The sequence below is a fragment of the Aquarana catesbeiana genome, linkage group LG06 (assembly GCF_042186555.1).
Source record: "Aquarana catesbeiana isolate 2022-GZ linkage group LG06, ASM4218655v1, whole genome shotgun sequence".
NCBI classification, from domain to species: Eukaryota; Metazoa; Chordata; class Amphibia; order Anura; family Ranidae; genus Aquarana; species Aquarana catesbeiana.
Window position 1 is genome coordinate 17,348,782 of NC_133329.1, and position 25,062 is coordinate 17,373,843.

The 25,062-nt window shown below is 44.7% G+C and overlaps 1 protein-coding gene across 1 annotated transcript in view; it reads left to right on the forward strand.

The window, feature by feature from the left end:
* The window catches only part of LOC141148195 (uncharacterized), a 51,879-nt gene extending 27,139 nt beyond the window's left edge, over positions 1-24,740 (forward strand). Inside the window, exons 3-4 of the mRNA XM_073635406.1 lie at positions 13,682-13,764; positions 20,330-24,740. Coding sequence (XP_073491507.1) covers positions 13,682-13,764; positions 20,330-20,802 — 556 coding nt within the window. The 3' untranslated portion in view covers positions 20,803-24,740. The remainder of the gene's footprint in view (positions 1-13,681; positions 13,765-20,329) is intronic.
* The last annotated feature ends 322 nt before the right edge of the window (positions 24,741-25,062 follow it).

Genomic DNA, 25,062 nt, shown 5'->3' on the forward strand with positions numbered 1-25,062 from the left:
ACATCTTCGGGAGGCCTTGCAGAAAGGTCTGTGCAACGCGTTCCCAGAGACTGGAAGGTTACAAACTCCTGTTTCTGGACAACGTGTTGCTGAGGCTTCGGTCAGTCAAAGAAGGAGCGGTGGAGAAGGTGGCCGTCTGACCGATGCGTTCAGACAATTTTTTGGTCCGCAGCCCCAAGGTATGATCGGTTCCAGCAACCATCGCCAGCGTCTGTTTTACATGGTGCAGGAATACCTAGGGGCAAGATGAGACTTGGACACCTTTCCCACCGAAAATCCTCTGGGTTACTGGGTCTTGAGGATGGATCACTGGCCAGACCTTGCACAGTATGCAATTGAGCTACTGTCCTGTCCTGCATCCAGCGTTCTTTCGGAACGCACATTCAGTGCTGCTGGAGGCGTGGTAACCGATCACAGGGTGCGTCTGTCCACCGACTCGGTCGATCGACTGACCTTCATAAAAATGAATCAGTCTTGGATCACCACCAGCTACCAAGCACCTGATGCTGATGTAACCGAATAATTTTTTTTGAAATCTCAGATCCCTTCAAAGACTGCCTATGCTGATGCTGAGTGACTATCCCTGAGTAATTATCCTCTTCCTCCTCAATCATCACGCTGATAGCTTGTAAGAACATTTTTGGTTCTGGGCGCCACCACCAGTGCCTAAGGCACAATTTTTCAGCCCCTGTTTAACAGGGGCGTGTAATTACAATTTTTGATGTAATACTTTGCAGCAGGGCTCGTTCCTGCATTCCAACTAGAGTGTCTGTGAGGGGTTGCAGTGTTGTGGCACCAGCACCAGTGCCTAAGGCCCAATTTTTCTGCCCCTGTCTAACAGGGGCGTGTAATTACAATTTTTGATGCAATACTTTGCAGCAGGGCTCGTTCCTGCATTCCACCTAGAGTGTCTGTGAGGGGTTGCAGTGTTGTGGCACCAGCACCAGTGCCTAAGGCCCAATTTTTCAGCCCTTGTTTAACAGGGGCGTGTAATTACAATTTTTGATGCAATACTTTGCAGCAGGGCTCGTTCCTGCGTTCCAACTAGAGTGTCTGTGAGGGGTTGCAGTGTTGTGGCACCAGCACCAGTGCCTAAGGCCTAATTTTTCAGCTCCTGTTCAACAGGGGCATGTAATTACAATTCTTGATCTAATATTTCACAGCAGGGCCCTGTGAGGGCTTACAGTGTTGTGGCCACAGCAACACCTAAGGCCCAAATTTCTGCTGAGTATATAGGGCAGGACCCTACTTTCAAACAACTAACTTACAAACGACTCCTACTTGCAAACGGAAGGAGACAACAGGAAGTGAGATGAAATCTACCCCTAGGAAGGGAAATTCTCTCCTGTAAGAGTTAATATGGGAAAAAAATTTCTCCTTTCCACTGATGCTTTCCAATCCTTGTTCCACAAAAAAATCCAAATTTTCAAAAAACATTTTTCATTGGGACAAAAAGTGAGGTGAAATCTTCTGAAGAGGAGGAAAGACAGCAAAACAAATGTCACAGGGGTGATAACCCTTCCCTATGTTTTCCAAAAAGCTTAAAAAAGATTTTTTGGCTGGAGCTAAACACGTTAAAAATGTACCCGTTCAAAATTACAAAGAGATTCTACTTAACAACAAACCTACAGTCCCTGTCTTGTTTGCACCGCCTGTATACTGCTGATCAGAGTATATAGGGAATGGTGGCCCCACACCTTTCCTTATTTTAATTTGGGTGCGGGGTTCCCCTTAATATCCATACAAGGGCCTGGTAATGGACTGGGGGTACCCATGTCTCACTGATTTTCATCCATATTGCCATGACCCGACATTACATTAAACCCGCAAGCAGTTTTAAATAAGATTTTTTCCTTTGAAAATGACATTTGGTGCAGGGACTGTTCTAAACACGGGAAACACGCGTCACTTTACAGGCATACTATAGACACCCCCCAGGTACGATATTTAAAAGAATATTTCACTTTTTTTTTTTACTTTAAGCATCATTAAAATCACTGCTCCCGAAAAAATGGCCGTTTTTAAAAGTTTTTTTTGCATTGATACATGTCCCCTGGGTTAGGACAATACCATGCAAATTAGCCTTTAAAATTAGCACTTTTGATTTCGAACGTTCGAGTCCCATAGACGTCAATGGGGTTCTAACGTTCGTGCGAACTTTCGGTCCGTTCGCGGGTTCTGGTGCGAACCGAACCGGGGGGTGTTTGGCTCATCCCTACTCCTGAGTAAGAGAAGGCCGCAGAACCCCTAATTGCATTGGCTCAGGTGGGTTAAACGTAGACATTGGTGGTGCTGGTGATGTATGATGGGGAACTTTAGGGGTAACCCAAGTTGGACGAGAAGTTCCCATAGCTCTCTCAGTCCTCCGTTCTCTTAGACGTCGATCAATCTGGATGGTTTGATCGATCAATGCATTCAAAGTCTGTGGGGTACCCACCCTGGCCAATTCATCTTTCAGAGAGTCAGAAAGTCCCATTCGAAACTGATAGCGGAGAGCCGCATCATTCCAATTCGTGTCTACACTCCACTTCCTGAAATCCGCCACATAGTCTTCTGCAGCCCTGCAACCCTGCTGAAGGGTGTGCAAAGCCGCTTCTGCAGTCACGGACAGCTGGGGGTCATCATACAGCTGTCCGTCAGCTGTGCGTCAAAGAAGGCGGAAAGATTAGTCAAGGATACGTCCTTTTGCTCCAAGAGGCGGTGGGCCCAGGTTTGGGGGTCACCAGAAAGCAGAGAGATTACGTAGCCCACCTTAGTAGCCTCCAGAGAAAAGGTACGTGGCTGAAGAGCAAAGAACAGTTCACAGGAGTTGCGGAAAGCCCTGAATTTGAAGCGATTTCCGGAGAAACGTTCAGGCGTCGGGACCTTGGGTTCTGGAGGGAGCATCACCACTGTTGAGGAAGGCCCGAATGAAGGAGCAGAAGCGGAAGGAACTCCCTGAGCCCCAATGGGATTAGACAAGGTTAACACTCGTTCCTCCAGCCTGGTGTATCCTTGCTGTAGATTCTTGACTGCTTCAGTCAATCCTGCCAGGTGTGCACAAAGTTCCTCCATGGGAGACGTTCCCTGCTCAGGCTCAGACATGGCTGTCTGCTACTGTCACGTACCTGGTAGGTTGTGAGCCCGTAGTGCAGAGAAAGACCTCCCTTACAGCTCCCACTCCTGTTCCTCTGGAATGGAGACAGAAGGCCAGGAGTGAGGAGTGGTATGGGTGCCTGGCAGGATCGACAGTCACCGGAAGTTCAGGAATGGTGACACCCTCTGGGTCCAGAAGCTGAAGAGGAAGCTGGATTACAGAGAGGACCCGGAGCCACAGCAGATAAGGAAGCAGGTAAGTAAGCAGGTAAGTAAGCCGGACTGGAACCAGGAACAAAGCAGCAGGTAGTAGCCTGGAACGCTGGACTGGAACCAGGAACAAGCAGCAGGTAGTAGCCTGGAACGCTGGTCTGGAACCTGGAACAAGGCAGCAGGTAGTAGCCTGGAACGCTGGACTGGAACCAGGAACAAGGCAGCAGGTAGTAGACTGGAATGCTGGACTGGAACCAGGAACAAGGCAGCAGGTAGTAGCCTGGAACGCTGGACTGGAACCAGGAACAAAGCAGAAGGTAGTAGACTGGAATGCTGGACTGGAACCAGGAACAAGGCAGCAGGTAGTAGACTGGAACGCTGGATACAGGTATCAGACTGAGGGGTGGTCAAACAAGCCAGAGGTCGGTATCGGTCGATCAGCAGAGGTACCAGGGACAACACAGAGGGATGGTCAGGCAAGCCAAGAGGGTCTGGTGCAGGCAGATAGCAGGATGGTCTAACAGGAAGCCGGGTCAGATAGCAGAGTACACAGGTCAGATCAGGTTAAGGCACACGGAATGCTGTAGAGCAGACAGCGGGTATGGAGTGTGACAGGCCGGTTTAAATAGCCCGCCTGGCACTGGCGGGAGTGCGCGCGCGCGTGCCCGTGCGTGACAGCACCCGTGAACGCGCGCGAATGCGCAGTGGAACCCGCGGCCGTGTCCCCCTGCGTCTGGATCGCTGATTATTGGCAGGATCTTCATGACACAGTTGTATTGTTAGAGTAATATGAGCAGGAGGGGGGACCTCCTCTTCTACTGTATATAAGACTGTATTCTGGTTCTAATAAAGGAGTCTGATTCCTGTTTGACCCTCCGTACAGAGCCTCGTCTCGTACTTGGGGGGAAAATTATTCGTATGGGTTTCTTGTTCGGCTGATTGGAGGGTTCGGTAGCTGCCTTTGTGTTCGGAAATGAAATGTCCTAAACAGCTTTGACACCTTTCATGCTCCGGGTGTCGTTACAAATATGATCTTTTGAGTCCATATAAATCTACAATGCCCTGTACACGGTCAGACTTTCCGATTGAAAATGTGCGATCGGAGCGTGTTGTCGGAAATTCCGACCGTGTGTAGGCTCCATCAGACTTTTTCCATCGGAATTTCTGACACACAAAGTTTGAGAGCTGGCTATAAAATTTTCCAACAACAAAATCCGTTTGCGTAAGTTCCGACAGTGTGTGGACAATTCCGATGCACAAAGTGCCACGCATGCTCAGAATAAATTCCGAGACGGAACAGCTCGGTCTGGTAAAATTAGCGTTCGTAATGGATACAGCACTTTCGTCACGCTGCAATGTTTTAAATTGTTTAATGCAGCGCACTCTCTTCTTCTTTATAATGCTAGAAGAATGAAGTTGTTTTGCTGCTCATATTCACAAACTTCTTTCTTTATTATTTTTTTGTGATTTCATGAATATAATATTTTTATTTGTCACATCTACCGAAAAAAATATTATTTTTTATATTTATTTATTTTGTATTGTTGTTTTTTCAAAAATCCAGATCTCCTGTTTTTTTTTTTTTTTTGGTGATCTCCAGAATTGTTTTGGGTGTGTTTTGTGTGTCAAGTTACCACAACACCATTATTATCTTGTCTTTTTTAATCTCAAGGAGGTTGGTTGTTGGTGTCTCTTGTTAATTTCACATTGTATTTTTGAAATGTACCTGCCTACTCACAAACAAACTGTCCTTTTTGAAGGAAAACACATAGGCAAGTATTAGTTCCAAAAAATACCTTTATTAAGGGGTCCTAACCAAATAAAGAGAGAGGCAACACTGAAGAAACAGCTGAAATTGGCGAAGCCTTTGGCCCCCAGGGCACACATCAACTATTTTCAAAATTGGTGGCCTGAGGAGTCCTTATCTTAGGGAGTACAATCTGGTCCAGAAGTCCAAGAGATCAGGAACAGCAGCAAATGACATCTATGTCTCCAGGCTGTGGTCATACAAGAGCCTGCATCTTTTGTCAGACCAGACTGAACCCAGGCCATCACTTTCTTGTCTTCCTTCCACTCTTCCTTCCAGGCTGTGGCTGTGGTGTTGCAGGTGTGGCAGGAGGAGGAGGATGATGCAACTCACACAGGTGGGTATTGGGTGTGATTTGGGCCCTCAACCCCTTATTTAATGTTTTATAAATGATTTTCTCACACATGAGGCGTTAGCCCTCCTCCGTGTCCTGCATATTGGTGGCAGCCATGAAGGCAAAGGCCTCTTCACGAGTGGGGGTCGCTCTGAGGGGCGCAGAAGCCTCCTGAAGCGATGACTCCTCCATGTTACTCTTCTTCCTAGGTCTTTTGTTTGGAAGGCGGAGGGAAGGAACTTGTGATTCTGTGAGGCTCCTACTGGGCCCCGCCTCCTCCTGGCTGCCACTAACCCCTGCCTCCTCCTGGCTGCCACATTCCACAGCCTCCTTCTCGCTGAGGTCTTCCTGTGTATGAAAAAGGAACATAGTTTTAGTTTTTTCTTCATCAATCACACACAATTTTCATCTCATGACCGTTACAAATTGAATGTTAATAAATAGAAAAGACTATCATTCTGAGCCCAGTATTTTTCATTCTTGTCCCAATTATTTTTGCCCACTACTGTCTATTAATATGTAAACGCCTTTATTAAATTAGCAATTAGTGATCAATAATAACATCTAGGAAACATAATTTATGTTTTGCCAAGAAATCTGTAGAACAATGCTATACCTGGCTCCAGCTGGGCTCTTCCACTTCTTCCTGGCTGGAAGGCCCAGGTTGGACATCGGAAGCCTCAGCTGGGGTGGAAGATAGGGTGGAAGGAAGCGTGGAAGGAAGAGTGGAGAGGGATTCCCTGACTTCAGTGTGGTCTGACAGAAATCGCAGTCTCTCAGAGTACCACAGCCTGGGGACATAAATGTCATCTGCTCCTGCTCCGCATCTCTGGGAATCCGTGACCTTCTTGCGCTCCCTAAGATAAGTGCTCCTCAGGCCACCAATTTTGGCTTTTAAATAGGGGATGGTTGCCGTGGGGACCACCGGTTTCACCAACTCCAGCAATTTCTCCAGCGCTGCCTGCCTCTTTTGTTTATGATTATAAAACGGGTGTTTCACCTGTAACAGACAGGGCAGCTCCCTGTATTTGTCTATGAACAGGGGGAGGAAGTTGTGGTCATTGAAGCCATCCATTTTCTCTGCAAGACACAACACAAGACAAACCCTAATGTCAGGCAAAAGTCTCCTAATCGTGTTCCAACATAGGCCTCAATCTATAAGCAGTATAGGCCCAAGTTAAAATTGTACCTTTGTTATAACGATCGGCGCTTCCGATACTCCTTCCTCCGCTCACAGATCGTACGCATGACGCACACGTGTTACTCTTTATATATACTGCTCATGCGTGAAACTCCGCCCGCCCCTGACATTCTTTCTAGTCTATTCCCCGCCCCTTCTATTTCAGCACAGTGGGGGAGAGCACATGGCAGAGAGACAACAGGTGCATGATAATAGCAGCAACGAGGAGGAGGAAAGCCAGGAGCCAGAAACTTCCCGATCCTGCAGGAGATTTAAGGCATTGAATATGGCCTTTGTGGAGATGGTGGAGATGGTAGACATATTGAAGAGGGCTGACTATGACGGGAAGTTTGGACATTACCCAAACCCAAATGTGAGAAAGACCAAGATCATAACTAAAGTTGTGAAGAGTCTGCACAGGAATTTTGGGGTACGACGATCCAAGGATCAACTTAGGAAACAGTGGTCAGACCTCAAATTAAGGGAGCACGATCAGTACAGAAGGATCAGAAGAGTGCTGCAAAAAAGTAAGTAGTTGTCCTGTGTTCCTATTCTTTCTTTTTATGACGTTTGTGCTGCTATATGTGCTTTTCTTTACTGTTGTACAGTTTAAAATGGCAACTTTCATGTTCATGGACACAATAATCGTTCGTAGGAAAGATTGTTCGTTCGGCCACTAAAATACGATGTTTTGACCAGATGCAGTTCAATACCATTTTTCTGGCCTACTTCTATTAAAAAAAAGTTTGTTGTCTAGATGGGTTTGTAACTAGAATGAAATGCAAAATAGATTCTGTGTAAGGAGAGGACACTCAGCAGCTGTTTACACATCTGGACACTGGAGCACTAGTGTGGGACACCAGAACACCATTTTTATTAGGGGGTCCACACAGGTGCTCCAGTGTATACTATAGGGGTGTCTCCATCTGTGAAGCTTGTACAAAACAGGTAAGTATTCAAGCTTTACAAAGGACAAAAAAAATTCTTCAACTTGGAACTCTGCCAAAACAGACAATTGTACCCCACTTCCAATCAATGTTTCATATTCCTATTTCTGCCATCAAATATCTGTGTGCGAAGTATACCTATTTTCGTTCACATAGTGGAGAAAAGACTCGGAGAACACCACTCATCAGAGGAGACCAGGGACCCCCCCCCACCTCAGGAAGAAGGGGAAATCCCCCAAACCCAACCAGAGGAGGAGGAGGGAGACATTGTAGAAATTGTCACCACAACAGGTGAGTGTCTGCGACCACAGCTTCAGGTAATAGATGGATGCCTGCATATTTATAATACATGGTGTGTTTATTTTTTTTTTATCAGGTGATCGTGATGTTGTGGAAGAGGAATGTCATTTCACCAGTGAAAGTGCCCAGATCCTCATCGGGGAGATAATGGGGTGTAATAGAGATTTAGAAAACCTAAAGGAAAACATCAATGATGTTTAAAACAAAATGAATGATGTTTTAGGGAGAATCTAAAACACCCAGAAATCCCTAAATTTCTTCAGCTTTTTTTTTTATGACAAATTTTGAAGATGCACACAGTGTGTGAACATGTGCTATCTGCCATCACGGGAGATCAATGTACGTGTTTTGTGGGTGCAACCTCTTCCTCAATAATAAAGTAGCTGAGAGGAAGGGGTTGCACCCACAAAACACGTCCATTGATCCCCCATGATAGCAGCAGCTAGCACATGTTGACAATTTGTGTCAAGGCAATTTGTGTGCATCTTCAAAATTTGGCTTTTACAGGGGTGACTTCACCCCATCTGCTGAATGCAGATATCAAACACAGTTTGTACATACTCATGTCTGCTATTGCCTTCACTTTATAAAAGTTGAACTTTGTAAGTTCCAGAGTTGTGTATTGTTGTATGGTTTTAAACATGCCTGTTTTACCTATAAATGTGACCTAAAAAAATGTTATACAACAAACATGTTGGTTTGTTCAAAAACCCTTTTATAAACGCACACGTGATTGTGCTTTGAGTAAAAAGATTGATAATCAACAATGTGTGGCTTCTTCTTTCAATGCTCAAAAGCATTTTTTGTAGCAAAGTTGTTGGTTTCAGTGACAATGGGGGTTATTTACTAAAGGCAATTCCACTTTGAACTACAAGTGCAGTTTCAGTGCAGTCTCAAGTGCACTTGTAGTGCAAAGTGTATTTTTCTTTAGTAAATAACACCCAACAGTGCTTTCTAATTTTACACAATCACGCCATTTTCATGATTCCCCAAATTTCAATCATCGTTTTAAAATTTTTAAATATTTTTGTCAGTAATGCATTACATACATTAACAAAAAAAAACAAGGTGTGTGTATAGCAGACCCACAACATAATAATAGTTAGCCGAAGAAGAGATTGTCACCTCATGTGTCAATGAAATTTCGTTTGCACTGTTGAAGAAAAAGGCCAAAAAAAAATAACATTAATAAAAGATAACCAAGGAGACAGCTAAAAGAAAGCCAAGCAGTAAATCTAAGCAAATATTTGTTCAGTTTCAAATATATTTTTAGTTTAAAAATGTCTCAAACATTGTCTGGCATATGGATGGCCCCCCTACCCGCAAAGTATTCCATGTATCTTATACAGACCTCGCGGGCACTCTGGGGGGGGCAAGCCAGGACAGCCAATTTCAAGCGCCGTTAGGGTTGGTTCATTCAGAATTCCGGCCTCAGGCCAAATTGAGGCAGCATAGTTCAAAGAATTTCTCCTTAAAAAGTTGTATAGAACCCAGCAACACATAATGATGCGATTCAGTTTATATTCCGCCATGTGTATCGGTGTAAGAAATTGACGGAACCGGCTGGCCATTATTCCAAACGTATTCTCCACCACTCTTCTGGCTCTGGCCAGCCGGTAATTAAAAACTCTCTGGTCCGGGGTGAGGGTCCTCATAGGCAATGGCCGCATAAGATGGTGCTCCAGCGCAAATGCTTCATCCGCAACGAAGACGAATGGGAGTCCTTCCGCATTGTCTTCTGGAGGTGGCAAGCCCAAGCTGCCATTCTGGAGACACCTGTAGAACTCCGTGTGGGTGATGACTCCAGCATCTAGCATCTGGCCATTCTTCCCCACATCCACATACAGGAACTCGTAAGTAGCCGATACCACCGCCAACATTACAATACTATTGAACCCCTTGTAGTTGTAATAGTATGATCCCGAGTTGGAGGGGTGGGATGATGTGGACATGTTTATCATCAATTGCCCCTACGCAGTTGGGAAAGTCCCACCGCTGGGCAAAGTGGGAGGCCACAGTCTGCCATTCCTGTGGGTTGGAAGGAAACTGTGGAGTCAAACCAGAAAAAAAAAATAGTAATTTTGCACATAAACATTGAAAGCAGATTAGACACAAACATTCTTGGCCAACATCAGTATAACATTTATTTTAGGGAGTATTTAAAGACAAAAATATATGGTCCACCTATCAGATTCATCACCCCCCTCTGATGGTCCATTGTAAAAATTTTAGGGGGGGAGATGTTTTGGACAGGTAACCCTCTCCACTTCATTGAGAGATGAATGCCTAAATAATGTGTATTACTTTGGCCAGCCCCTCCTTAATTACACTATTGGCAGCCCACTGGACAGGTAAGAAGTGTCATAATACAAAGATATAAATACACATTGTACAAATTGGAGCACAATTTTAACATTCTGCAATTACCTATTAAGATAATAATAGGATATAAAAACTTTAAACAGTACCATTTGAAAGTATTCAGGCAGGCCCTTTCACTACATGCTTTGGGGAATTTATACAGAAATCTGACCACAAAAGAGGTTGGTATAGTGTGTATGGGTTTGGCAAAGTCAGCAGATAGAGGATTGGTATTGGTTGACTTAGCGGTTGGGGGGGGTTCCAAATGTTTTTGGGACCCCAAAAAAAGCCTCTTGCACTCTGCATGAATTTAAGGACACAAATAACATTTGTACACATTTTAGGGGGTGTTTAGGGTAAAGCACTACAATGGAGCTGACAAAATACATTGTTAAGTGATTACACTAGGTGGATATGGGCCCAGGATACCATGCTGGGGAGGTTAGTGAAGGCAAATATGCATGAAGGACAAAAAACAAACTTAAAAAAATTCCAGCATGCATGAGGACAAAGAGGACATTCACAGCATATTACAATCATGGTAATTAGGGAATAATGAAAGAAATACAATACATTAGCAAACATTAAATACATAGAATGTGATGTTAAAGGAGAAATCTTACCTTAATATAGTCCTTCTGCAGGACCTGAATGATGGCAGAACAGGTCTCTGGGATAATGATCCCCAGAGCCTGGGGGGAGATGCCTGTCGAGAATTTAAGGTCGTGCAGACTTCTCCCCGTCGCCAAGTACCGCAACATGGCGACTAGCCTCTGCTCCGGAGTGATGGCTTGCCTCATGCAGGTATCCTGCCTGCTGATATAAGGGGTCAGCAAAGCCAACAAACGGTTAAATATGGGGTCCGTCATCCTGAGAAAGTTCCTAAAATCGTCAGGATTGTTCTCACGGGTCTCACGGAGCAAAGGCATATGACAGAATTGGTCACGCTGGAGCAACAAATTCTTGGTCCATGAACTCCTCCCCACCCTGTTCATGGACTGGACTTGTGTCAAGGTCAGGACCCCAACACCAAGCCCCCGCACAGCACGAACTCTACGATGAGTACGTATACGCAACATTTCTCCAAAACGGTCGGCTGGTCAGAACGAAGTAACAGAACACACTGAAGAACAGCAAGGCCTGTGAAGAGCGACTTGAAAATCAGTAATGAGCGGACAATAACACACCGAATAAACCAATGGGAACTGACTGCACGCACTGAAGACCAGATACAAACCCACAAGCACAAACTGAACAGCAGAAAAACGATCTGAAAACCACGTGTCTGAAAAAGCGCGAATCGTCTCTCACCAAACTTTTACTAACACAAGATTAGCAAAAGGAGCACAAAGGGTGGCACGCTTGGTATCGAGCTGTCCTTTAATAGACCTGTTGTACGTGGTGTACGTTACCGCGTTCTTGACGTTCGTAAATTCCAACAACTTTGTGCGACCGTGTGTATGACAAGTTTGAGGGTCCCCGTGCTAAGGTGAGAGGCCATCTTTACCATTGGTGGAGGGTTCACATATGCCCATGGAGTTATCTGCATGTTGTATCATCACTGAAGAAGATCACCTGGATACTGTTTGATTGTTTAACTTATGGACTTCATTTTTAGCGCTGCACCATCTATTTTATATATTCTTTTCAGGGATTTTTGATTATTGACCCTGTCAAGCTGCTAGTTGCCTTTGTTTCTGTACATATTTGCGCTGATTTGTATTTTTTATCTGTCCCCTCTTCAGTCTATCATGAATGCTGCTGCCAAACGTATCCACCTTACCAACCTCTCAGTGTCTGCCAACCCTCTCCTCCAATTCCTACACTGGCTCCCAATCACCCAGCGAATTAAATTCAAAATACTAACCACAACATACAAAGCCATTCACAACTCTGCCCCGAGCTACATCACCAATCTTGTCTCCAAATATCACCCAAATTGTCCTCTCTCCTCTTCTCAAGACCTCCTACTCTCAAGCTCTCTCGTCTTCTCCTCTCATGCTCATCTCCAGGATTTCTTCAGAGCCTCTCCCATCCTCTGGAACTCGCCACCTCCACCCATCCGGCTGTCCTCTACTCTTGCTACCTTCAGGCGATCCCTGAAAACTCATCTCTTCGGGGAAGCCTATCACATCTCCAACTAATCTCCTACTACTTCCATCAGCTCAATCCCCACAGTTACAACCTTTTGTACCACCTGCCCCACCCTATTAGATTGTAAGCTCTTCTGAGCAGGGCCCTCCTAATCCTCTTGTATTTTATTGTATTGTAACTGTATTGTCTCCTTTTTATATTGTAAAGCGCTGCGTAAACTGTTGGTGCTATATAAATCCTGTATATTAATAATAATATTTCTAATATGTGCCTAATGTATCATGTACTGCTATGAGAAAGTCTCCTGTTCTCTTTGTATTGCTTCCTTTATGTGAAATCCCTGGTGTTCCTGCTAGTCCCCTTGTTTTTCTATCAAAAACTGACCACACTAAGCAGGAGAGCACACCGTGGTCAGTTCCCTAGCTATGCTGGGAACTCAGCCTGCTCTCCTCCAGTGATCAGACTTGTGCTGACATGCCCCTCCCTGCACAGCCTTTCACTGGGAAGATCAGTGTGCTGCTGTTTTTCCTCCCCCCAGCTCTTATGCAGCTGAGAACAGAGGGAATGTGATCACTTTTAAAAAAAAGGGAAAAAATGTATTTATAATTTTTTTTTAAATATCTATACAAAAATGTTTTGCCATTTGTTTTAAACTGAATGGGTTGTTTTACAGGGTTTAAGGCTGGGTTCACAGTCACTATTGTGATGTCAGAAATCGCACTGCTGTGCAGATCACATGCAATGTCCATGCAATGCAAATTCAGCCATACAGATTGTATGGCTGAATTCGCATCACATTCGTACCAAAATGGTAAAAAAATAAATAAATATCAAACGTGTTATACTTACTTGCACTTTGCAGTGGATTTGCACAGAGCAGCCACAATTCTTTTCTTCTGGGGTCTCACGCTGGCGCTCCTGGCCCCTCCCTCCTGCCGGGTGCCCCCACAGCAAGCAGCTTACTTTGGGGGCACCCAAGCAGGTGCGGTCCTGAGACATGGTTCTGTGTGTCCATTAACACATGCTCGGCTCTACCCCCATCTCCTGATTGGCTCACTAGCAGTGATTGACAGCAACAGGAGCCAATCAAGAGTGTGAGTCCCTGGAGAGCCAAGGCTCTCGTGGACATCGCTAGATCGCGATGGGGCTCAGGTAAGTACTGGAGGGAAGAGGGGCTATTGCACACAGACGGTTTTTTACCTGCATGCATAGAATGCATGCACCTTGTGCCTTTACAACCACTTTCAGCTCACACACATTACAATCTGATTGCACTCATTTATAGTTATACTTGTGAAATGTTCCACCTACTGTATGTTTCATTTGTGTTATTTAAACTCAACAGCAAATAATCTGTTTCTTGTGTTTAGTGCTAAATACACTTTTGGAAGACAAGATGAAGAAAATGAAGAAGATGTGAAAGGTTTTCTTGAAAACTGCGTGAAGATGACAGGTAAAGAGTCACTCGAGGGAGGTAAAATAAAATACAGAAGGCTCTGTTCGTGCTTGGCCCTCTAGCCCAACTGGGGTGCCTTGAGGTTTCTTTAGGGGTGCCTCAGCAAAATGCCTAAAAAATTCCCAAAAATTGTATACAAGGCGGTGGGTGGATGAAGCTTTCTTTTTAGTTTTACAAAGCCACAGGTTTTCATTGTGCACCATTACGACCTTCTAGCTGCCAAACTGCTAATGACGAATGACATCATCAGTTGATAAGGAGAATGTCAGTTGCCTGCATAGCATGCTTGTTTCATCCTCTTTTGCCTCTCTACATCAGTTTTGGGGTCAGATTAGCTGAGCGATGGGGAAAAATTGAGGGAGAAGAGAAACATTGAAATACTAGTCAGTACCAATTTGTACCTCTAACATTGGGTGTCCTATGGGTGTGGATGTTACTGCATTATATACTGTAAATTTATTAGAATAGTTTTTTCATTTTAGGATGGGGTGCCTCAAGACTGTCCATAATTTGGGAGGGTGCCTTGAGACTGTCCATAATTTGGGAGGGTGCTTTGAGACTGTCCATAATTTTGGAGGGTGCCTCGAGACTGTCCATAATTTGGGAGGGTGCCTCGAGAGTGTCCAAAATTTTAAAGGGTGCCTCGAGACTGTCCATAATTTGTGAGGGTGCCTCGAGATTGTCCATAATTTGCGAGGGTGCCTTGAGACTGTCCATAATTTTGGAGGGTGCCTCGAGATTGTCCATAATTTGGGAGCTTGCCTCTAGATTGTCCAAAATTTTAAAGGGTGCCTTGAGACTGTCCATAATTTGGGAGGGTGCAACGAGACTGTCCATAATTTGGGAGGGTGCCTCGGGATTGTCCATAATTTGGGAGGGTGCCTCGAGATTGTCAATAATTAGGGAGGGTGCCTCGAGATTGCCCATAATTTGGAATGGTGCCTCAAAATTGATCATAATTTGGGAGGGTGCCTCGAGATTGTCCAAAATTTTAAAGGGTGCCTTGAGACTGTCCATAATTTGGGAGGGTGCCTCGAGACTGTCCATAATTTTGGAGGGTGCCTCGAGACTGTCCATAATTTTGGAGGGTGCCTCGAGATTGTCCATAATGTGGGAAGGTGCCTCGAGATTGCCCATAATTTGGGAGGGTGCCTCGAGACTGTCCATAATTTTGGAGGGTGCCTCAAGATTGTCCATAATGTGGGAAGGTGCCTCGAGATTGCCCATAATTTGGGAGGGTGCCTCGAGATTGTCCATAAATGGGGAGGGTGCCTCGAGATTGTCCATAATGTGGGAAGGTGCCTCGAGATTGCCCATAATTTGGCAGGGTGCCTCAAAATTGATCATAATTTGGGAGCGTGCCTCGAGATTGTCCAAAATTTTAAAGGGTGCCTTGAGACTGTCCATAATTTGGGAGGGTGTCTCGAGATTGTCCAAAATTTGGGAGGGTGCCTCAAGACTGTCCATAATTTGGGAGGGTGCCTCGAGATTGTCCATAAATTGGGAGGGTGCTTCGAGATTGTCCAAAATTGTAAAGGGTGCCTTGAGACTGTCCATAATTTGGGAGGGTGCCTCGAGATTGTCCAACATTTTAAAGGGTGCCTTGAGACTGTCCATAATTTTGGAGGGTGCATCGAGATTGTCCATAATTTGGGAGGGTGCCTCGAGATTGTCCAAAATTTTAAAGGGTGCCTCGAGACTGTCCATAATTTGGGAGGGTGCCTCAAGACTAGAGGTCGACCGATATGGGTTTTTCTCTGGCCGATGCCGATATTTAGAAATCGCGGTGGCCGATGGCCGATATATGATGCCGATTTTTTTGGGCCAATATGTTAAGCCGATCGCTGGCAGGATGTTAAAAAAGTCCTGCAAGCAGCATCTTTGGAGCAGTGTATACCGCTCCTACACCATTCCTGCCCATTGAAATGAATGCGCACCGCTGCCGAAGCGCCTGCAAAGCGATTTGGCAGCGGCGCTTCACGGGCGCATTCAACCCCTTCCTCGGGCGCTAGCTGGGTTTTAAGCCCCCCACTAGCAGCCGAATAGTGCCGCTAAAATGACGGTAAAGCGCCGCTAAAACTAGTAGCGTTTTACCGTCAACGCCTGCCCGCTCCAGTGTGAAAGCAGCTTTAAGTAATAAGTGATAAAAAAAATTTCTTACATTTAAACAGGTAAACAAAACTTTTGGAGAAAAAAAAAATGGGCTAACTTTACTGCTCAGTTTTTTTTTAAAATTCATTAGTGTATTTTTTCCAAAAAAAAAATTGCAATTAAAAGACCGCTGCACAAATACCGTGTGACATAAAATATTGCAGCAACCACTATTTTATTCCCTAGGGTCTCTGCTAAGAAAATATATATAATTTTTGGGGGTTCTAAGTGATTTTCTAGCAGAAAATACAGGATTTTTACTTGTAAGCAACAAATGTCAGAAAAGATTTAGTCTTTAAATGGTTAAACTGAGAACTCCTCCACACGGAGTTCAGCTCATTGACAAGTGAAAACATTGTATCTTTTTAGTTTCTTTTCTCAGACTTGGCAGGCTGCCCAGAGAGGATAGAAGTGGCTCCACAGAAGACTTCATGCAACTTGCATTGACTTCTATTACAGAAGTCATTTGCAAGTTGTGCTGAAGTTATAATCAGCCTTTGTTATCAGCACAATTGGCCGATGTCGATTAATTAAAAAATGCCAAATATCGGCCGATATATCGGTCGACCTCTACTCAAGACTGTCCATAATTTGGGAGGGTGCCTCGAGACTGTCCATAATTTTGGAGGGTGCCTCGAGATTGTCCATAATTTGGGAGGGTGCCTCGAGATTGTCCATAATTTGGGAGGGTGCCTTGAGATTCTCCAAAATTTTAAAGGGTGCCTCGAGACTGTCCATAATTTGGGAGGGTGCCTCGAGATTTCCATAATTTGGGAGGGTGCCTCGAGATTGTCCATAATTTTAAAGGGTGCCTTGAGACTGTCCATAATTTTAAAGGGTGCCTTGAGACTGTCCATAATTTGGGAGGGTGCCTCGAGATTGTCCATAATTTGGGAGGGTGCCTTGAGATTCTCCAAAATTTTAAAGGGTGCCTCGAGACTGTCCATAATTTGGGAGGGTGCCTCGAGATTTCCATAATTTGGGAGGGTGCCTCAAGATTGTCCGTAATTTTAAAGGGTACCTTGAGACTGTCCATAAATTGGGATTGTGCCTTGAGATTTCCATAATTTAGAAGGGTGCCTCGAGATTGTCCAAAATTTTAAAGGGTGCCTTGAGACTGTCCATAATTTGGGAGGGTGCCTTGAGATTTCCATAATTTAGGAGAGTGCCTTGTGATTGTCCATAATGTTAAAAGGTGCCTTAACTAAAAAAAAGGTTCACTGCTCTAGCCCCTTCCCCAAAAAAAAGACTTTGCAGGCTTTCCCGTCCCCTTGGGGAGCCTGGGGCAAAAGCTAGTTTACCATAGAGATGACCTGAGGACCGGAACTTCCCCAATCACCTCCACAGTGACACTGGCAGGGAAGGGGTTAACATCAGGGGCGATCAAAGGGTTAGATGTGTTCCTAGGGAGTGCTTAATAACTGTGTGGGGGGAGGTGCTTGTACTGTGGGAAGGCAGAGATCTGTGTTCCTGCTTAGCAGAAACACAGGATCACAGCCTTCCTTTGTCAAAGAACGGCAATCTGCCTGCCTCCCGAATGATCGGTGGGTCCCGGCGAACATCGTGTCCCCCAGACCCGCTGATTGGCTCCCGCTGTGTCCAATTTACAGCTGGAGCGGGTTGCTGGTTGTGCTCGTGTGTGCCCCAGATCCAGAAGTGCAGTATCACATACAGGTACATGATTCTACACAGTGAGGGGTAGCTCTGGTATTACAGTGGGTGGAGTGCCATTATCCCAGGTGAATACACAAGAGAAAATCCTCTAAGGGTGGGACTATATGGGCACTGAACAAACGTCAAATATATAATAAGAACTGTTTATTGGTACAAAATGGTAAAATCTGATGAGACATACAGAACATCATGCAAAATACAAATGTAGCTCCCTGAAGTCTAGGCAGGGTTGCTCCTAAATTTACCTGCCAGGTGTATCTGCCTTGGCCAATTGTGAGGGATCAATTGATTTCACCCTAAGTCTGGAATTGCTGAACTTCTTTCTTCTGCAGTCCAACCAGAAGTGACGGTTCTGCCGGCTGGAGAACCTGTCGTGGTCAGAGGTAGAGGGGAAGCTGTCGCCACTAAGGGACCAATCACCTTATTACCAGGGATCACAGTGAGTAGCTGAAGCAAGTACCAGAGCAGCAGGGCCGTCTTTAATATTGATTGGACCCTGGGCAAAAATTTTCCTGGAGCCCCCCCATGCAGTTTTGCTCTCCACCTGCTCTGAGACATGCAATAAATAGCAGCTAGACTCAAAATATGTTTACTGAATCAGATCAGACAGCGATTGCAATTGGTTGCCAGAGGTTGCAGTGTATCATTACCGCTCACTGACTGGTTGCTAGAGGTTACAGCAAACATTTCGGCTCACTGATTAGTTGCTAGTGGTTACAGCACATAATTTCTGCTTGTTGATTGGTTGCTAGAGATTACTGTACATCAATACTGCTCACTGATTGGTTACTGCACATCATTACTGCTTACTGATTGGTTGCTAGAGGTTATAGCACATCATCTCCTCGCTGCCTGTACACCATGGACTTGACCTTGGTCACCTGTGCACCCCAAACTGTAATTCCTTCTCTGCCTACCTCTGCACACCCCACACTACCCTCCCCCCCACTAAATTGCTTACCTTTGCAGAACAGGCTGATGGTAGGCGTAGCCTCCCTGACGGTGTTCCCAAGTGTGGCTCAGGGTTAAATTTCAGCACCATTAGCGGTAACCCCTGCGATGTCCCCCGCTGTGTCTGCGGGCTGTGTCCTCCCCTGAAGCCTCTCTGTGCCAGGCTCCGTTCCCTGCGAGCGTCGCGACGCACGGGGGCGGAGCCTGGCGGAAAATTAAAAAAAGTAAAAATCATAACACATACAGTACTGTAATCTTACAGATTACAGTAGTGTATGAAATTATTTCACATCCCTTTTGTCCCCAGTGCTTTGTCCAATGCCCTGCATGCAGTTTTATAATATATAAAATGTTCTTTCTGCCTGAAAACTGGAGATTATCCATAGCAACCAAAAAGTGTCCCTTTATGTCAAAAGTGGCTTTAGACCAGCTAGAAAACAGTGATAGTAAATTAGAACACTTGCAGAATTGAGCGATAGTGAATCGTGGGAAATGTATTTTATTATTATTATATTATTATTTTTTCTAATAATTTATATTTATTCATTATATTATAATTTATGTTTTTGTGTTTCAAAATACATCATGCCCGGGATATCTACTAGACTCTTGGTGGACAGATTTAAGTGTGGTATTGTTAAGAATTACAGGCCTACAATATAAAACGCCAAATTTCCATGCAAAATAATTGTACCGCTTTCAGCACCTAAAATCTGAAATAATCCGCCAGGGAGGTTAATGACCACAGTTGCAGGCAGGACTTTCAAGCATGCCCCTTTATCTCCCCAGTGGGTAGCATTCAGTATAGGTGATGGTGGATATGACCTTAGGGGGGCATGATATACATATGAATACCACCTCTGTTTACATAGAATGCTGCCGGTCCACCACTATTTACATATCAATGTCAGTTATTTACATGTAAACACAGGGTCTGCAGGTGAATTATCTGTACACAACAATAGGGCAGAGCTGGGCAGCATTAGTAACAGAACTTCACACTGAGATATTAGGACACAGCATGAGACTGAAACCTCAAGGGACGAAGGAATTTAAACTGGGATAGTTGGCAAGTATGAGGCAGCTGCTTTGGACCCCACAACAATGACAGGGCCCAGGGCAGCTGCCCCTTTTGCCCTGCCTTAAAGATGGCCCTGCAGAGCAGTATTCTCACCAACCAGGGATGGTGAAGAATCGGGAAACTTCAGCAAGTGCCAAGCCAGGGACCTAACCAGCGAAAGTGACGCTTGAGGAGTATCTGGAGTGCCAAGCCAGGGACCGAGCAATGAAGCGGGGGTGACACTTGAGGAAGATACTAAAGTAAGAAGATTAGAAGAGCTCAGGGATTCAGTGGCAGTGAATCAGCAAATCTAGTGAGAGAGACTGGGAGCTCAGTGGGCTGAGAATCTACAAGAAGTGATTGTATAGAAAGTAAATGATTTTGTTACAATTTGTGTTAGGAACGGTTCTAAGACTGATACCATAGGAGACAGCATTCCTACACATGCAGATGTGGTGTCTTGCTGGATGCCTTTCCCTGAATGGCTGTCTACCTGTAGAGTATACGGTCGGCAATCTGTTAAATTTGAATTTGGATAATTCATTTCACTATCATTTATTTTGGATCTGTTGGAATTCATTACTATTGTGATTCAGAAACTCTGATACATCCGAATTTCGATTCGTAACAAATTGAGTCGGGGAAGTTTTAGCTGAAGTTGCACTTGAAACTGACCATATTTCCACGTATCTTAAAAATAAAGAAATAAAGTCTCATATTTTTCAGGTGTTTTCCCCATCATCGTCATCACTCATAAAGCCAGCAGAAATTTCCAAGATGCTGAAAGGAAATTTAAACTCATGGGAGCGGAGATTATCATCGCCATTGAGAATTACACAATTGAAAACAGCCAGAAAACTCTGGATAGAAACATCGAGATCCTGAAGGTGATAGACAAAGCCTTGGAGAACGTGAGATTCCGCCTGGAGCAGCCGAGAGATCAGATGAAGGAGCGGAAAGAGAGGCGGAACTTTCTACTCGACTACTTCCATGAGGCTCTGGAAAAACAAAATAGAGAAATGCTAAATATTTATTTCACAAACCTTTGCGAAGTGTTGGGGAAAGAAAGGAGAGAGAGAGAAGAGAGAGAAAGGAGAGTAAGAGAAGGGAGAGATACTGGAAATTCTGACTTCCTAAATATTTTTCAACTTCTTGGGAAAGCGTTGAGGGAACAGAGATCATTTTGTACAATTTCGTAACATTCCATAACACAGTTATAGGCTTGGCCTGCAGAAATATTGTAAGAACCAAATCTTCCCTATATCACATATCTTCTAAAAGACTTTATAAGTCTTAACACTAATACACTAACACTAACCGCACTAACCACAATTCTAAAACCAACACTAAACACAACCCTAACACTGACCACATTTCTAACACCAACACTAACCACAATTCTAACACCAACGCTAACTGTAACCCTAAAACTAACCAAAATTCTAACACCAACACTAACTGCAACCCTAACACTAACCACAATTTTAACACCAACACCAACCAGAACAACAACACTAACCACAATTCTAATGCCCTGTACACATGACCGGTTTTCCTGTCAGAATAAACTCTGCAGGTTTTTCTGACGGAGTTCCGCTGAAACTGTCTTGCTTACACACGATCACACCAAAGTCCGATCGTCCAGAACGCGATGACGTACAACACTTACGATGGGGCTAGATAAAGGAAGTTCAATAGCCAGTAGCCAATAGCTTCCGTCTCGTACTTGCTTCAGAGCATGCTTCGTTTTTGTTCCGTCGGAACAGCATACAGACGAGCGGTCTTCCCGATAGGAATTGGTTCGGTAATAAATATTTAGAGCATGTTCTATTTCTAGGTCTGTCAGAATTTTCAAAAAAAAGTCCGATGAGGCCTACACACGATCGGAAAATACGATGAAAAGCTTCCATCTTACTTTTTCTGTCGGACATTCCGCTCGTGTGTACGCGGCATAACACTAACCACAACCCTAACACTAACCACAATTCTAACACCAACACAAACCACAATTCTAACACCAACACTAACTGCAACATTAACACTAACCACAAATCTAATACAAACAATAACTGCAACCCTAACACTAACCACAATTCTGGCACAATACAACACCAACACTAACCACAATTCTAACACCAACACTAACTGCAACCCTAACACTAAACACAATTCTAACACCAATACTAACTGCAACCCTAACACTAACCACAATTCTTACACCAGCATAAACCACAACACTAACCACAATTCTAACACCAAAACTAACTACAAACCTAACACTAACCAATATTCTAATACCAACACTAACTATAACCCTAACACTAACCAAAATTCTAATACCACCACTAACTACAAACCTAACACTAACATAATTCTAACACCAACACTAACCACAACCCTAACAAGAACCACAATTCTAACAGTAAGCACAATTCTAACACCAACACTAACCACAACAGTAACACTAACCACAATTCTAACACCAACACTAACCACAACACCAACACTAACGACAACACCAACACTAACCACAATTCTAATACCAACACTAACAACAACCCTAACACTAACCACAATTCCAATACACATTAACCAGAACACCAACACTAACCACAACCATAACACTAACCACAATTCTAATACCAACCACAACCCTAGTTTGTGTTTACTATACATAATGAAATTACTGAATTCTCAGACCTTCAGTAATGGAATGATAAACAAAATGCGAAGTACCAAAATATTTGTTGTCCCCTATAACCCTAAGACTGGCCATAGACAAGGCAGATTTCTTTCCTGGAATCATAGGTGTGTTGATGGGGGAATCCCTCCCACAGAGCCATTGTGTAAGGGGGGCGGGGGAAGCCATCCCCACCAGGAGAACACAGTAATTATTGCTAGCAGCTATAATAGTCACACCTGAAATCCAGCAGGCTGTACCCAAGCTGATCGATCAAATTAGATACATTCAGCCCTCCCATACATGATTCAAATTTTGTCCGGCCGAGATTTGAACTGTCTATGGCTGGCTTAACCTACTTTCACTGTATATGTGTGTATATGTGGGGGATTGTTTGACTTCTAGCTCTCTGACTGCTGGTGGAAAACTAAATGAAAGAAGAACTTCACCCCCCCCCCCCCAACTTCCTTGCTTTTTCCCCATCCCTTACCTGTTAAGTTGAGTTCTGTTGAGAAAACATACACACTTGCCTGTTGAATCCAGCATTGTCCTGCAGGGATCTGTTGTCCTGCTGCCACAACCTGTGTCCAGCACCACCACCTTTGTATCTTCCATCATTGGTAGCCAGCTGTTTCCTCCATGTTTAGGCAGCAAGCCCCCAATTATGTACTTCCACACTCCTAAGATATATGATGAGGAAATTCCAACAGGATGCAAGAGCAGGGCATGTCATACCTAGGAGAGAATGGTGGCACCAGATTATATATATATTAAAAAAAAGACAGAAATAAAACCCTATCTTTTTATATTGGGTGAGAAGTGGTGGAGTAAGGGACTTAATGTCACATACCTTGGTTGGAGGTCAAGTTGACAAGAGGGCTTCCCTTGCGGCTCTGGTCCAAGCACCCCTGAATGTGGTGACAGAGGTACAAGGCTCAAAGAAACTTGGTAGCAGGTGATTACCTCGGACAGAGATGTAGTCAAGGTGAGCCAGGGTCATACATGGTATGGCAGCAGCGGGTACAGGAAGCAGGCAGAGCAAGGTCCAGTAGCAGGCTGAGGTCAGTGCCAGGAAAGCAGGCAGAGAATAGTCAGAGGCGATCCGAGGCTGGTTTTCACAGAGCCAGGTCAGGAACTTGGAGATCAGTCAACAAAAGCAGGAACACAGGAACGATGAAAAACATCCAGCAACTAGCACACACCAGTGTGATGGGGGTCACTTTGGGTGGGGGGGCCAGTGGAACCCAGCTTACCTTAGAGAGCTCAGGAAAGTCATTTTTCAGCTCCCCAGGCCCCTCTTATGTGTAAGTCACCCTGTGTCTATTAGGGGCACAGGGTGATGGAGAAGCCCAGTCTTGTCTGCCCTAACCAGACTCACAGTACAACTACACCGGACTTAGCATTTCATTTTACCCCTGTTATTCCGGGTCCTATATGTGTGGTTTGTGTTGAAAGTTGGAGAGGCTCCTTCACTTGGGACAATAATATTTATCAGCAATATTGTGACAGTACCAGTCCCATTTAGCATCTGTCCCCACTCCCTTTTCTTCACTGGTATACCGGCCCCTGAACCAGCCAGGTTTTTTGAGTTTAGAACACTGACATTGGACATAACATTGCTGTCACTGGCCATACAGCATTTTGTTGCCCAGCTATAAAGTGTGACCGCATGTTCCTAAGGTACCGGGCAGCCACACTTCTTCCAGCCGGGCCTATGGGGTTAATGCCGGTCACTAACGCTACCCCACCCTCTTTACAGTTTGTATTATGCATGTTCCAAGCATGAAGACCAGAGGTAGAGTAATGCCGCGTACAGACGGTCGGACTTTTCGACCGGACTGGTCCGACAAACTTTCCAGCGGACTTTCGATGGACTTTTGACGGACTTCCAATGGACTTTCTAACGAACTGACTTGCCTACACACGATCACACCAAAGTCAGACGGATTTGTACGTGATGACGTACACCGGACTAAAATAAGGAAGTTGATAGCCAGTAGCCAATAGCTGCCTAGCGTTGGTTTTTGTCCGTCGGACTAGCATACAGACGAGCGGATTTCTGGGTCCTGCGGAGTTACGAGGTAAAGATTTGAAGCATTTTCCAAATCTACAGTCCGTCAGATTTGCGACTGGAAAAGTCCGCTGAAGGTCCGGTGAAGCCCACACATGATCGGATTGTCCGCCGAATTTGGTCCGTTGGCGTCCGTCAGACCAGTCCGGTCGAAAAGTCCGACCGTGTGTACGCCCCATATAAAAGCACTGACAAAGTTGGCTGGGTGCCCAGTTTTTGTTTTTAAGATTTGGTGAAAAGTTTGAATGTACCTGTGCCTCATGTTCTTGGCTGTACAGTTTACCCCGCCCAGTGTCCCTATGCCAACAAGGAGGGGGGATTGTCCCCAGGGATTTATATACTTGTGTCTGTTCTTCAATAGAAGTCTTATGTTTCTTACGATCCTACACCGAGTTACGGCTACTGACTGGGTGGGCTGGGAGCATATAATCACTGCGTTATAGGGTCTCTGAAGCAAGACAGCAGTAACGGCGGATCTACTCAGCCTGAGTACCGGCATCCGTCACAACCAGGATCTCTTTAAATAGGTTGCTTGATGTCAATATGCTTGGACATGCCCCTTCTTACATCAGGGTCCCCATCAGAACCTCCCCTTACGTCAGGGTGTAGTAATATGACCAAACCAATGTGACTCCCCTTTTATGATTATAAGTTCATATAACTTTAACTTAGTCTCAGACTTGTCATTTCAGCTTGTAACTGCATTTT